The sequence below is a fragment of the Rhinatrema bivittatum genome, chromosome 6, assembly GCF_901001135.1.
Source record: "Rhinatrema bivittatum chromosome 6, aRhiBiv1.1, whole genome shotgun sequence".
NCBI classification, from domain to species: Eukaryota; Metazoa; Chordata; class Amphibia; order Gymnophiona; family Rhinatrematidae; genus Rhinatrema; species Rhinatrema bivittatum.
In genome coordinates, this window is record NC_042620.1 from 254,486,292 (window position 1) to 254,501,083 (window position 14,792).

A 14,792-nucleotide genomic window follows, 5' to 3' on the forward strand; every position below is an offset into this window, starting at 1 on the left:
GGCCGTGTCGGCCATCGCCAAGCGGACCACGGTTCCGGTAATGGAAGGAGCAGCTCTCAAGGACCTCCAGGATAGAAAGCTGGAGGTTCTACTCAAGCGGATATTTGAAGTATCGGCCCTCGTTGTTAGGGCGGCCATCTGTAGTAGTCTCATGCAGAGAGCTACCCTTAGATGGGTTCAGCAATTACTCACAACTCAAGAGCTCCCTCCGGTGGAGGAAGAACAGGCCGACCGCATGGAAGCAGCAGTTGCTTATACAGCGGATGCTTTGTAATCTTCTTCGTACTTCTGCACGCACGATGTCCTCGGCAGTTTCGGCAAGGAGGCTTCTTTGGCTCCACAATTGGTCGGCTGATTTCTCTTTCTAAGTCTCAGCTGGGTGCCTTTCGGTTTAGAGGAAAGCAATTTTTGGAGATGATCTGGAACAACTGGTTAAGTCCTTCGGGCACAATAAGGTTTACAAGCTCCTGGAGGACAAGCCCAGGCCGTCTTGCCCTTTTGGTGCGACCCGGAGTTGTTTTCAGGGTCAGCGCCATTTTCGTACGGGTAGGGGCTCATCTTTTGCCCCTCTGCAGTCGTCGGCAAGGTCTCAGGCTTGGGCTCATTCCTTTCGTGGTAGACAGCCTCAGCGCAATGGATCCTCCCAAGAATTTTCCTCCAACAAGGCTTCCCAGTGAAGGTGCGCCGGCCCATTCCTCCGTTTCCAAGATCGGGGGTCGTCTCTCCCTGTTTCTCGAGGAATGGGTCAAGATTACTTCGGACCAGTGGGTTCTAGATATCATAGAACACGGTTATGCTTTGGATTTTGCTCGCCCGCTTTGGGATCCGTTCCTAGTGTCTCCTTGCGGGTCTCAGGCAAAACAGGTCATATTCCAAACCCTGTCTTGGCTCAAGGCTCTGGGAGCGGTTGTCCCAGTGCCACCGAACGAATGTCGGACCGGCAGGTACTCCATTTATTTCATAGTCCCCAAGAAGGAGGGCTCCTTCTGGCCCATATTGGACTTAAAAAAGTTCAACAGAGCACTACGGGTTCCTCGTTTTCGAATGGAGACGTTGCGGTCCATCATTGCAGCCGTCCACAAAGGCGAATTTTTGGCTTTTTTGGATCTGACGGAGGCTTACCTTCACATAGGAATCCGAGAGCATCATTGAAGGTTTCTGCGGTTCATGGTCTTGGGCGAGCATTACCAATTTCGTGTGCTGCCGTTCGGGTTAGCGACAGCTCCCACGTCTTCACCTAGGTGATGGTGGTAGTGGCAGCGTGTCTGCGGCGGGAGGGGATCTTAGTTCATCCCTAAGTGGGGACTGGCTCACTCGGGCGAAATCAGTAGAGCTCTGCAAGGTGGCAGTGCAGTCGGTTTTGCATCACCTCCATTTCCTCGGATGGGTTGCCAATTTCTCCAAGAGCCAATTGGTTCCGTCCCAAGTGTTGCAATTTCTGGGAGCACGGTTCTATACGTCTGTGGACAAGGTTTTCCTGCCTCAGGAGAGGATGGGCAAACTGTCTCAGGTTCGACGTCTTTTGGCCCTTCCGTTGCCCAAGGTATGGGACTATTTGCAAGTTCTTGGTTCTATGGCATCTACTCTGGAGTTGGTTCCCTGGGCTTTTGCTCATATGAGGCCTTTGCAAAGGGGTTTGCTTTCCCGTTGGGACCCCAAGTCCAAGGAGTTCCAATTGCCCTTGCCCCTTCTGGATCCAGCCATGGCCAGTCTAGAATGGTTGATCCACGATCACTTACAGCAGGGAATGGATCTAGAGAATCCACAGTGAATGATCGTGACAACGAATGCCAGCCTTTCCGGTTGGGGAGCAGGCTGTCAATCACGATCAGCACAAGGTCAGTGGACAGTGCAGGAGTCCAAGTGGTCCATAAATCGGTTGGAGACAAGGGTGGTTCGTCTAGCGTTGCACAGTTTTCTCCCGCTAATCCAGCATCGTTCGGTAAGGATCCTGTCAGACAATGTGACAACCGTGGCTTACATAAATCATCAAGGGGGAACAAAGAGTCGGCTGGTGGCCGCAGAGGCAGACAAGTTGATGGTCTGGGCGGAAGGCAATCTGCTCCGGTTGGCGGCGTCACACATAGCCAGAGTAGACAACGTCCAGGCAGATTTTCTCAGTCGACAAAGGCTAGATCCCGGAGAATGGGAACTGTCCGAGGAGGCGATGCGGCTCTTGACTCGCCGGTGGGGAGCCCGCCAGCTGGATTTGATGGCGACTTGGTTGAATGCAAAAGGGCTCGTTTCTTCAGTCGCAGAAGGGAGCACGGATGGGAAGGGGTGGATGCCCTTGTCCTTCCGTGGCCTCACGACGTGCTCCTCTGTGTTTCCTCCTTGGCTGTTGGTGGGGAAGGTCTTAAGGCGAATAAAGTCCCACTGGGGGCCGGTTATTCTCATAGTTCCAGAGTGGCCGTGGAGGCTGTGGTTCGCAGATCTGATCAACTTGGCAGTAGTCGTACCTTGCGTCTCGATCACTTACCGAATTTACTCTGACAGGGTCCAGTATTTTTCGATTAGGCAGCTCACTTTTGTCTAGTGGCTTGGCTTATGAGAGGAGACAGTTGAGAAAGGAGGACTATCCGGATACGGTGATTACCACTCTACTACCCGCATGAAAGACCTTTACTTCTCTCACCTACGTTCGGGTGTGGAAGGTTTTCGATTCCTGATGCAGTGGGTTGAAGGCGTCCCTGTGCCAGGCCACTATTGTGCACATTCTCGCGTTCTTGCAGGAAGGCTTAAAGAAAGGACTGACGTATAGCTCGCTTCGGGTTCAGGTAGCGGCGTTAGACTGTCCTGAAATGGATGTACCATCAACCTTACCTCTTTTTGAAGGGAGCCAAACATTTACACCCGCCTGTGCGTGCAGTGTGTCCTTCGTGGAGTTTAAATTTAGTCCTCCGTGGGCTCTGCGGTTCTCCCTTTGAGCCTATCAAGTGGGCTACGTTGAAAGATTTAACACTCAAGGCGGTGTTCCTCGTGTCTATCTGTTCGGCCAGACAAATATCGGAGATTCAAGCGTTGTCCTGCAGAGAACCGTTCTTGCGAATCTTGGACTCTGGGGTTTCGCTTCAGACGGTGCCTTCTTTTCTGCCGAAGGTTGTATCGGTGTTTCACATAAATCAGTCAGTTGAGTTACCAGCTATTCCAGATTTGGATAGGAATTCTCCTCAGGCTCAGGATTTGAGGAGACTGGACGTCCGCAGGATACTTCTGCGGTACTTGAAAGTGAATAATGCTTTTTGATTGTCAGATCATCTTTTTGTCTTATGGAGCGGTCCTAAGATAGGGTGTAAGGCTTCAAAAACTACTATCGCCCGATGGTTGAAGGACTCTATTGCTTTGGCATACATATGTCACGGGCGGCAAGTGCCAGATGGTCTTAAGGCTCATTCGATCAGATCTCAATCGGCATCTTGGGCAGAGAGCCAATGTGTTTCGCCACAAGAGATTTGCAGGGCAGCTACTTGGAAATCTTTGCAGACGGTTACTAAGCATTACCATTTGGACGTCCGGGCTCCGGATGTTGATTCTTTTGGCAGCAGTGTGCTTCGAGCGGGACTGTCCAGGTCCCACCCCATTTAGGGCAGCTTGGGTACATTCCAGCGGTCTAGACTGATCCTGGTACGTACAGGGAAAGGAAAATTGGTTCTTACCTGCTAATTTTCGTTCCTGTAGTACCAAGGATTAGTCCAGACGCCCGCCCAGGGGTATAGTGTTCAGGAGAGTCCGCTCGGTTGGTTTTGTGTTTTTCTCTCTGCAGTTTTTAGACTAATCTGAAGATTTTTAAGCAAGCTTATCCATGGAAGCATTTCAATCCGTACTCTTGCCATGTACATAGTTTTCACAGGTTATTGTTCAGCTAAATTCTCTTGATCTAATCATTGGTTGTTTAAATTTACTTCATTCTGCTTTGATATTGAGTATACTGAGGGATCGCAGGTGGCACACTGGGTTATCTGGGGGTGCTTTTCAGCTTTTCTCTGACTCCATCTGCTGGAAGGGAGGCATAACCCAGCGGTCTGGACTGATCCTTGGTATTACAGGAACAAAAATTAGCAGGTAAGAACCAATTTTCTTATGATAATGCTACTGTACAGATTATTTGCTGTGTTCAGTTCTGCAGACTGTATCTCAAAAAGGATAGAGAGAGGATGAAAGCAGTCCATAGAGAGGCAACCAGAATGGTGTGGGTTTTACACCAAAAGCCATATGAGATGAAACTGAAGGACCTAAATATTTATATTCTGGAGGAGAGGTGATATAATACAGACTTTTAAATATTTGAAAGATGTTAATTATTGTCGCACTTCAGGGAGGCGAGCCCTTGGGCCACTGCTGGATTGCAAGCACAGACCAGGCTTCGACAGGCATCAGCTGAGTTGTTGCAGGCTGTGGTCAGGGTGAACTAAGCAAAGATCAGCACAGGCAGAGTTCAGGCAGAGATGAAGGCAGGCTACGGTCAGGGCTGGCAGAGTTCAGGCAGAATAATGTCGAAGATCAGCAACAAGAGGATAAGCAGGGCAGGCAGGAGCAGAGCAGGACAGGTAAAGGTATTAAGATGTCATGCCAATTAAGGCTTGGAGCAGAGGCAGGAACCAGAAAATAGGCAAGAAGACCAGCAAAGACAACACCTAGGCAGAGGTATCCAGAAGGACCTGTTGCTGAGGCATTGGCTCACTGCACTGAAGAGGGAGAGAGGTGATATCCTCAGCCAGTGCTACAGGAAGTCCTGAATGCAGGGCTTGTAAAGGCTCAGGAGCATCAGTCTACTTCCTAATCAGAGCCACTGGATGCAGCATGGTAGTTACCATGCTGGTAAGGGAGGTAAGGGAAGCTAGTGATGTACTTAAATCTAATCTTTTCCAATGGAAAGTAAGCTGTAGACCTAGGGTTCATAATATGAAACTCCAAAGGGGTTGACTCAAATTCATTGTCCCAAAATCTTTTTTCATGGAATAGATAGTGGATGCTTGAAATGCTCTCTTGAAAAAGGATTGTGAAGACAAGTATGGTAATAGAAGTCAAGAGGGCATGGAATAAACAAAGAAGATGCCTAGTGGTTAGATGATGGAAATGAAGAAATGGGATAACCAGTGGTAACATTTCTTGTAACATTTCTGCAAGGGGGTAACCTGCATGGAATAGCAATTACAAACCTAAACTACTTGCTGGATCCATTTTGATCTTTATATGCAATTATTTTCTTTATTATGATTTGTTTTGTCCATTTCAGTCTCCTTAGGTAAGACATTTATCTTTTCCTAAGTTTTTGTTTTTCATCATTGTTGCTGCTGTACAACTAGATGTGCAAGTAGCATCTTCAACTTGGCTGATCTGTGTTTAGTTCTAATGGCTCGATCATAGTATTGTCTCTCTCAATGCATCTTTCTCCTTAAAAATACAGTATTTTGGCTTTAGATTACATTTCATCTTTTTACTGTGACTAAGAATCAATGCACTGGCTTCAAGAAGTATCCATAAGCTTTGCAGGAAGTGCCCTCTGATGAATCATCATGATGAATGCTATAAGTGTTTGAGCAAAGGCCAAAAGATGTCTTCATATGGCTTCTGAACCAGATGTCCCTGAGACCAGTTAAGTCTGGTAAGAGGCTCCACACATGCATCTGTTAAGGATAAGCCTGCCTCAAAGGCCATTAGAGTTAGCTATGTTCTCAGAAATTGAGCAGAATGGCAGTCTTCACACATGGGTGACATCAGATGCCACCCAGCATGAAATTTCAATATCAAAGCTTCTAGAAACATTGCGCATGCCCCTTTGGGCATGAACAACCCTGGCCACTCTTCCGCATCCCATACAGAGCCCCTCAGTCTCATCTTTTCTGTGGAGCGTTCAGGTTGCAGTTCATCTGTCTTTCTCACAGCCGTTGCAATGAAAGTTTTCTAGAGCTATAGGAGCTGTTTCTCGCAGGGTCCTGCAAGTTGTTTTTCACCTACTAGTCCTCTGGGTAGGTTATTTCAAACGGTTCCAAGCCCCCTTATTTTTCTGTTAGCCATATGGTACACCATTTTCGCTGCTCTAGGGTGGCATCAGTGGTAGTTTTTCTCCACTATGATGTAGTTTATTCATCATACTTATTTTTCGTCTGATGCCCTGGTAGGCTTGAGGCTTGGTTAGTACTCTCTGCATGACCAGGTTTGGTATGTTGTGCCCTATAATCGGTGGATGCTTTGCCTTAGGGGCTGACCATGATGTCTCAGGTTGCTCCCTTGGTGAAGCTATGATTCTCAGAAGACATTTCCAGCAGGACTTCCTAGAATTCAGGAGACTTTAGCCCTGCCATTAGGCATCGGCATCAGATCACCAAGGGATTCAGGTTCATTGACACTGGAGTAGTGTCAAAAATTATTTTTTTCCATACATTCGTTTCCAGGCATCAGGAAAGGTTAAGAGGCATCAACACTAGGTCATGTATGGTGCCAGAAGAGGGGACAATCTGGTGGCAGAGTTAATCTTTACCAAGTCCCAGGAATCACATCAGTCTCCTAAGGCCCAATTGATGAATTCATCTCTGGTGCCAAGGAAGACAGCCTCCTATTCTGCCTCCCAGTCTATACTGACATCTTCAGTTTTGAGGAGAAGCTGGACAGAAAGCTCAAAAAGGCCGAGAAGCATAGGTGCAGAGCGTGGGTGCACGGCATTGACATCAGTGTTGATGCAGAAATCCAGTCCCTTCTATTGTTGCTACACTGATCAGACACCCTAGCTTGATGGACTCTATAACAGGGTACCATCAAGCTCTAGGGCAAGATAACATGGTACAAAATTTCATCTTTGTGAAACTTTCCTCACTCCAAATGATGTCAAATCTTCACCGAGGTGTACTGTGCTGTTTGTATGTCTCACTATGCATGAAAAACTGGCCCCTAAACCCCTGCCAACACCTCACCTCAAGCTATTAGCTGCCCCCCCTATAGGCAAATAAATAGTTGCATACTGTGAAGGCTGCCCCAGAGTCGTTGTCTCACTCGCTTTCTCACTCTCTCACTCCACTCTATTCCCAAGCCCAGAAATGGCTGAAATGCAATTTGAAAAATTTATCGTGAATTGCATTACAGCCGTTTCAGTCATAGCATACAGCTCAACACCAGGAAAAAAGGTATAGTTATTTCCAGCAGTAAAACCGTGCAATATTGCCCCTCATTTTCATATATCCTGCCCATTCCCAAAATTTGCATTTGCACTGTGCTGTAGTGCTATTATCGCATGCGTTATGGCATTAACACATTTTGATGTATGACCCTATTCTTTTGTTAGGTGAGTAGATCCTTTTAACAAAAGTCTCCCCTCACACCCACTTGATTTCCCCTGAAACATTCCCCCTCCCCATTCATTCACCTTTCAGCAATGAGCCACAATTTAATTACTTTTAATTTAACATATATTCAGCACTTTCTAATGCCGGTAGGAGAGCTTTTGCATCCCTTTTGCTGGGAAGATGAGGATCTTCCAGAATCATAAGAACAGATTGTGGGTGGGAGGGGGATCTGGGGAGACCCATTGGACACCTTAGGCTTAGGGAGGGGTATCTGGGAGGAACTGTTGTGGGGAGGGGGATTGGAGGAAATGTCTTTCTGTGCTATTTGGGTGGAAGAGGGGAATTGGATTTGAGAGAAGGAAATTAGGAGTCAAAAAAGAGCACACAAACTTTACCACTTCAAAAGATAATGCAAACTATGTGCAAATATTTAGACAATCAAATGTATATGCGTAATTGTCTCCCCCTTACCTATTCCTGCCTCCCACAATACTCCCTTTTGCCATGGCTGAATCTAGCTGTCTAGTTTATTTTATGTTTTAAAATTTATATGCTATATTATCCAAGGTCCTAAGCGGTTTGTGTCAAATTATTCATAGATACAAAGAGGCAAACAAATTCACAAATCTGCTTAAAGATGAAATAAAGCGACTGCCTAGTAAAACTAGGCAGCTAAATTCACTGTATTATTTGTAAACCTCTTTGGATTGTTCTTTTGATCAAGAGGGTAGTATGTAAATAGGAATTAACATAAAGCTGAGCAGCAGCAGGAACCTCCGCACATGCTTAGAAGCTTTTCTTGAAAAGCTCTGGAATAATCCTCTAAAATAACCAGCATCAGGTGAAGTCACATGAGCTATCTGCATGGTTCATTGTATTGCTGTCATCAGAGAAAGACAGTTGCGGGTAAGCAATTACGCTTAATTTATTGTGCTAAGTTATGTTTATATTGACATTTGTATGACACCCTCAAGAGGTGAAAGACTGTACTTCAGTGAGCATGCTGTACAACAGATTACACACAGGTGCTTAAAATCCCTGCCCTGAAGAGCTTACATCATGCCTTCCCAAACCTGTCCTGGCGAGTGGTGACCCCACAGCCAGTCACGTTTTCAGAATATCCACAATGAATATGTATGGGATAAATTTATATCATTGGCAACTGATGCAAATTTATCTCATGAATATTCATTGTGGATATTGTGAAAAAATAACTTGCTGTGGAGTTAGCTGGATAAGTTTGGAAAGCCCTAGCTTACAGCCAGAAGTGGGTACTTTAGACCAACGATTCTCAACCGATGTGTCACGACACACCAGTGTGTCGCCACGCAGCAGCAGGTGTGTCGCGTGCTACCGGTCTCCCGCTGCTCTTCCCCCCGCCCCCCCCCTCCCCTTCACCGAGCGAGAGGCAGGCTATCATCCACCGCTGCGTTGCCATCTGGGCTATCAGCACTTTCAAGCCCGGATGACAAAGGCAGCAGTGTCATTGGAAGCTGGCAACTGCGGCTGGGCCTTTTCTTCTTCCTGCACCTGCCCCTCTGGCCCAGAACAGGAAGTGATGTGCAGTGGGGGTGCGCGGGAAGAAGAAAGAGCCATCTTGTACGAAAAATTAGCGGCAGCAGCATTGGCCTGAGCAGTAGCGTGGGCCCGAAGCAAAATCAGAAGCAGCCAGAAATCGGCACAGGAGACAGCAGAATTAGTCTCCCGTGGCCGATGGGATTCTTCTTTCTTGGCTTGCAGAGGCTAGAGGAGGAGGCTGCTGCAGCTACCATTTGTGCTCGGGGGGGGGGGGGGCGGCCAGGAAGTGAGAGAGATCCAGCCAGCCAGTAAGTGAGAGAATATATGTGTGATTGAGAGTGTGTATGTGAAACTGTGATTGAGATCCTGTCTGTAAGTGAGAGCATTTGATTGCGATCATCTATGTAAGTGTGTGAAAGAGCATGTGTGTGATTGAGAGAAACTGGTCAGAGAGGTGTGATGTGTGTGTATATAGGAGAGACAATGGAAGTGACTGGTCAGGGAGATGACTGGAGTGTGTGTGTGAGAGAAAGTGATTATAGGAATGAGAAGCCTGTGCATGTGGAGAGAGCTAGCATAGGAGTGAGAAACCTGGGTGTGTGAGACACAGCATGGGAGTGGGAAGCCTGTGAAAGACAGAAAATGGTCATGGGGTGTAACTGGTATGTGTGTGTGTGAGAGACAGAGAGACTGGTCGTGGGCTCTAAGGAAGAGGACCATGAGTACAAAGCCCCCCCCCCCCCCCCCGACATCATGACGACCAGCCAGCGGCGACCCGATTAACGGCGCGATTACACCAGGTGTCGCGCGACGAAGGGGTTTTCCCCTTCGTGCTAACCTTTGTGCTCCTTCTAATATAATTATATTTATGTTTATGTTAATAATTTAATTTTTATTAATGTTATTTAGCTTTTTGCTTTGTTTAAAATTATTTCATTATTGACGTTTAAATGTATTAGACTAAGGAATTTTACTTCCTGCTTATTCTGTTTCATTGTAAACCGGTTTGATATGCATTTTATGCAGGAAAATCGGTATAAAAAAAACTATAAATAAATAAATAAATAAATAAAGCTTCAGCTACTACTGCTTCTGGTGTGTGCTACTGGTCTGCATGGAAGAGGAGTAGGAGAGCTGCTGGAGGGGGTTAATAAAGGTGGCTTTTTAAGTTTATTTTTCTTGATTGACTGCCATTTTAATTACTGAATATTATGTGATGTGTCTGTTTTGAAATATTTTATTGGTGTTTGGAGAATTTTAAATCATTTTTATGAGTTTTTAATTGTTGGATATTATTCTGTTCATAGTTGTTGTGAAACATTTATTCTGCTTATTAGTATAATTATACAATTATTTCTGTGTTGGGATCTATAGCTGCTTGGCTAGTTCTGTTTTCCTAATAGGAGGTGTATTGGTGTTTAGGACCTGATTTAATATTTGTAGTGTTGCCTTTTCATAGATAGGGTTGCTCCTGTTTGAATGCATTCCATAATACAGGTGTAACTGTGTGTGTATTAGTTTGTGCATTACTGCAGGTCCTGGGAGTATGTTAGGTCGGTTCTGTGTATGTGGCTGTTCAGGAAGGCATACTGTGAAAGTCACTAATATTTACCACCAGTTGATATACCATTCACTTAACCTTCTATCAGCAAAAAGATCACTAATTACCTGCTCAAATAATTATTTCACCATTAGCTACTCACTTTATCATTGAATTATTTTATTAATTTCAATACTGATCTGCTTTAATAGTTTTATAAAAAAATTTTATTGGATTTTTTAAAATTTTTATTTCTGATATTAACTACTGCTCTTATTTAATTTAATTTTTTATATATTTGAAGCATGTTTTGATTTGCAATGAATTTTAATTATTTTATTTTCCTTTATTGTATTTTATGTATGAATGTAGGAAATGAAACTGGATTAGAAATTGTATGCAAATGTTGTAAACAGTTGTGATGGAACCTACCGAATGATGGTATATAAAAATTTGGAAATAAATAAATAAATGTGACCGAGGTGAGGTATTTTACTAGCATGTAAGCGTTTGTATCAGTCTTATTTGTTGTGTTTTCTCAAGAGGACATGCATTGGTGATAAACTGCTGTCTTTTCATAAGTAGGGCTATTGAGCCTGGTTGTAGGAGTTTGTGGTGTTGTTACTGAGATGACACCAGAACCAGAATATCTTTTTTGTAGGGTGAGTTGTATGGGGAATGTCGTAATTTTGCTTTACATCCATAATTGTGGGTCAGGGGGGTTCCTGTGGATGCAAACTGTACTTTTACATTTCGCCCCATGATGATCATGTGTTCAGTGTCATGCATGTGAGAACCATCTGTCAGGTGTGTCCTGACAGAAAAAAGTTTGAGAAACCACTGCTTGAGACAATGGGTGATGGTGACCATGCCTAAGATCACAGTGAAAATCAATGGTGGAGACAGAACTTTCACTCTGGTCTTTTGGTTCTCAATCTGTTCCTCTAATCATGAAGCCATTTCCTCCTCAGCAGTATATGTGATTTATTATCATGGTGGCATGGAAAAAGAAGAAATTAGTGCTGATAATCTCTTTGCCCCAGTTCTCTCTGAAACTGTCTTCTCTCTGTCTACTTTCCAGCATCTCACAGAAGCTGAAAATAGTGGCGGAAACTGGGCTGGGGTCCCCCATTATGTACGATCTGATTGAGGTGAGAAATGAGGAAAAAGGGTGAGGAGTTGACAGCTTATGAACCTACCCCACCCCCTGACTGCTCATGGCACAGTTGTTGGTTTATGGTTCAGTACTGACTACGCTTTTGTAATAGAAACATGTTTGCTGTAGTAAAACATTTCTAATCCAGCTTTGTGAATATTCCTTCTGTTGCAGGTGCAGCAGAGCTATGTAATTGAGTCACATGACTCTTGTGCAGCTGTGGAAACTCTTTCCAGAGTTTTCTTGGCATGCATTCTGGTTTCCTGTGCACCACTGGACCTGCATTTTCTCAGTTTATATCTTTTCTGTTGGAAAAAGACAGCCTGCCGGTCATCTCATGCAGCTATTGTGGGCCTGTTAGCCTTAGTCTTTCCTGCTCCTTGTAATCCTTAGAGCATTTTATTTTGCCAAATTTTCCTTTGGGGGGGAGGGGAAGAGGTGGCAATGGCAGTTCTCTTCAATTGCCTTAGGTTTTCTGCAATTTTAACATTTCTTTGTTTTCATTGTTGCTGTTCATAAATTCCAACTTTGGCTTAACTAACCTTGTTCAGCGCTGGCAGCCTGGTTGTGAATATTTTTTCTTTGGGTCTTTTTTTCATTTCTGAAAGGATTTCTTCCAAATTTGATTTTTTTTTTTTCATTTATTTTCATCATTATGACTGAGAAGCAGGACAGTGGCTTTGAATTGCCCAGAGTGCTTGAGAACATGTCCCTGATAGATTATCATATTGAATGCTGCAAGTGTTTGGGCAAAGGCCATGACATCTTTTTCATGCGGCTTCTGTGTTTAAGATGTTGCCAGGAGCAATTCAAGCTTGGTAGGAGAGGCTTTTAGCCTATCTGTCCAGATCAAATAAACCTTCCTCAAAGCCCAACTGACTAATTTTGCAGCTTGTAATAAGCCTCATCGAAGTGGTTCTTAACCCAATGACACTTTAGACTCAGAATAAGTTTGAGCAGGGGCAATTTCTCCCAAGCTTGAAACATTGCAAGGACTTGAGTCGAAGCAATCACATGCCAAAATTAAACAGAGGCTTTGACTTCTCTGCTCCTCAGCTTGGACAATGGGGGATGTGCCCCACATGCTAAAGCAGCTGCACCAAGAAAACCAACAGAGCTTTTCCTCCCAGGGTGAGCCGCACTGCTTCACTGCTCTCCACAAAACTATCCCACAGAGTTTATATGGATCCTCCATATGGCTTTCAAGGATATTCAGTCCCCTACAATGCCTATCCCTCTATTATCTCTAGCCATGGTTAGAATGGAAATAAATCTTGGAGGTTTTCAATGCCACAGGGTATCCAGCTATGTTCATTGGGCACTTTGATGCCAATAGACTTGTTGACACCAATTTGAGTTTATGCACATGTGCTAACAATCACTGTATCAATAGTGGAATTGACTTCTTTGCGTGTAATTGTGATGATGACCATTACCAATTTTGTTCTGGACTGATTGCATGTTAAACTTATCATCCTGCATGTATAGTGCTTGAGCTGGCCCATCCTCAGACACCACCTCAGTCCTTCACTCTAGCATCTGAGGAGTCTGCACACTCTTGATTTTGACTTGTCTGACAGCACTGATGACAAGGACATTTTCAGACTTCCCTTCAGAACCCTCTCTGCAGCTGGCAGGCAATTGTTTCTTACGAAAATATATTTTCCTTCATTATTTTGTGCAGAAGATGACACAGCTCATCCCATTTCATTTGAAATTCATAGGATAGTCCAGGTCACCTTCACTCAGCTTGTGAAGTAACTATATACAGCGAAGAATTATGTGGCAGTGCTATACACTTTCTGCTGGAAGTGTCCCAGAAGAGGATGTAGGAACACCCAGATTTAATGCTACCTATTAACAAGAAGGCAACTTTGAAGTATTGTGCCCAGGCAGTCCTTGGAATTAACTGGACTCAGCTCCCTCACCAGAGCATGATGGTTGAATTGACTCTCAAAAGCCAAAGATGCAATCCTCTGTTCCTTTAGACAATGAATCTAAGACACTCCACCTATAATGCCACCCAATCAAAGATAAGATCATGTTTTGACTAGATCCAGGAGAAATAACCAGTTTTCCAGTCCATGTAATAAAAGATATCTCTGTAAGTATATGCTGAAGTTTTTCACCCAGACATCTTGAGTCCTCGGGATTGTCAAGTTTATAGAATACACCTTTTGGAAATCCAACAAATCGTTCTCGCACTGATTTAAGAGTGGGAAAATGGTGCCTAGGGGAAACCATGCAGAACTTTTTATCTTTCAGTAATGTTTTCAAATCCCTCAGGTGTAGGATTAGTCTGAATCTTCAGGTTTACTTGAGAACCAGGAAATAACTGAAAGTAAATCTTTCTTAGTGTATAGTCAGATGAATCCAGAACTAATGGGTTATGCACCTCAGAGCAAAGCTGACATCACAATATATATACTCCTGCAATGACAGCCTACTAGTATTCTCCGTCTCCAGTAAATGGTGGACTTGCATCTCCCTACTGAAGATTGCTTCAAGTTTTAGAAGGAGAAATAAAAAGGAAATGTAATTCACCCTGCTCCTGCGGTGATACCAAATGGTCCCTCCCCCAGTTGAAAATTCCTGAGATGTTTTCCGTGGTCCCTCAGATGAGTGCCTTGGTCCGGTAGCTGGCTTTATCAGCCAACATGGACTTAGCTGTTAAAACAGCTGAAAGGCAGCAGGTGCAGGAAGCCGAGCGCAGCGGTGATAATATATACCTTTTCCCCCCCTTCCCTCTGCAGCCAGAGACCATCTCTGTACTCAGCTGGGAAGGGCTGAACTCAGGTAAGGCTTAAACAAAAAAAAAAGAAAAGAGAGACAGAGAAGGAAGTTTTCCTCTTTCCTCTAGTGTCTGTGCTCGGAGCGCCGTTCCAAAGTTCATTCCCGCCCCCGAGGGAGGTTAAGGGATGTGGGCAGCCTGGCCGTTGACCAGCCCTTTTGGGCTAGGTCCTGCTTGTAGGCTTTTCTTTGCACTGTGTGGTAGGCCGTGGCAGTGTTTTCAAGCTTCTTTTCCTTTGCCTTAGGCTGCCTTCTTCAGGACTATCGGTTCCTGCAAATGCGCCTGGCTGTGTGTCCAGGTTGTGCATCCAGTTTTTGGACCTTATTTGGGCGCCTGCTTGGCCTTCCAGGTGATAGTGTCCGTATTAGGCGCACGCTTTCCTCTGTGCTCAATTTGGGCACATTGGTTGTGTGCTTATGTTTGTGATGTCTAGCTTTGCAACGCCTAAGTTTTGGACACCTACATTTTGTGCACATACATATTTTACAGCATGAATTCAGCTGACGC

General features: G+C 44.7%; 1 protein-coding gene across 3 annotated transcripts in view; it reads left to right on the forward strand.

Moving 5' to 3' along the window:
• Positions 1-14,792, forward strand: part of RNF25 (ring finger protein 25) — a 146,579-nt gene that overhangs the window by 59,166 nt on the left and 72,621 nt on the right. For all 3 annotated transcript variants that reach the window (XM_029606839.1, XM_029606841.1, XM_029606840.1), the window contains exon 5: positions 11,420-11,489. In XM_029606839.1, coding sequence (XP_029462699.1) covers positions 11,420-11,489 — 70 coding nt within the window. The remainder of the gene's footprint in view (positions 1-11,419; positions 11,490-14,792) is intronic.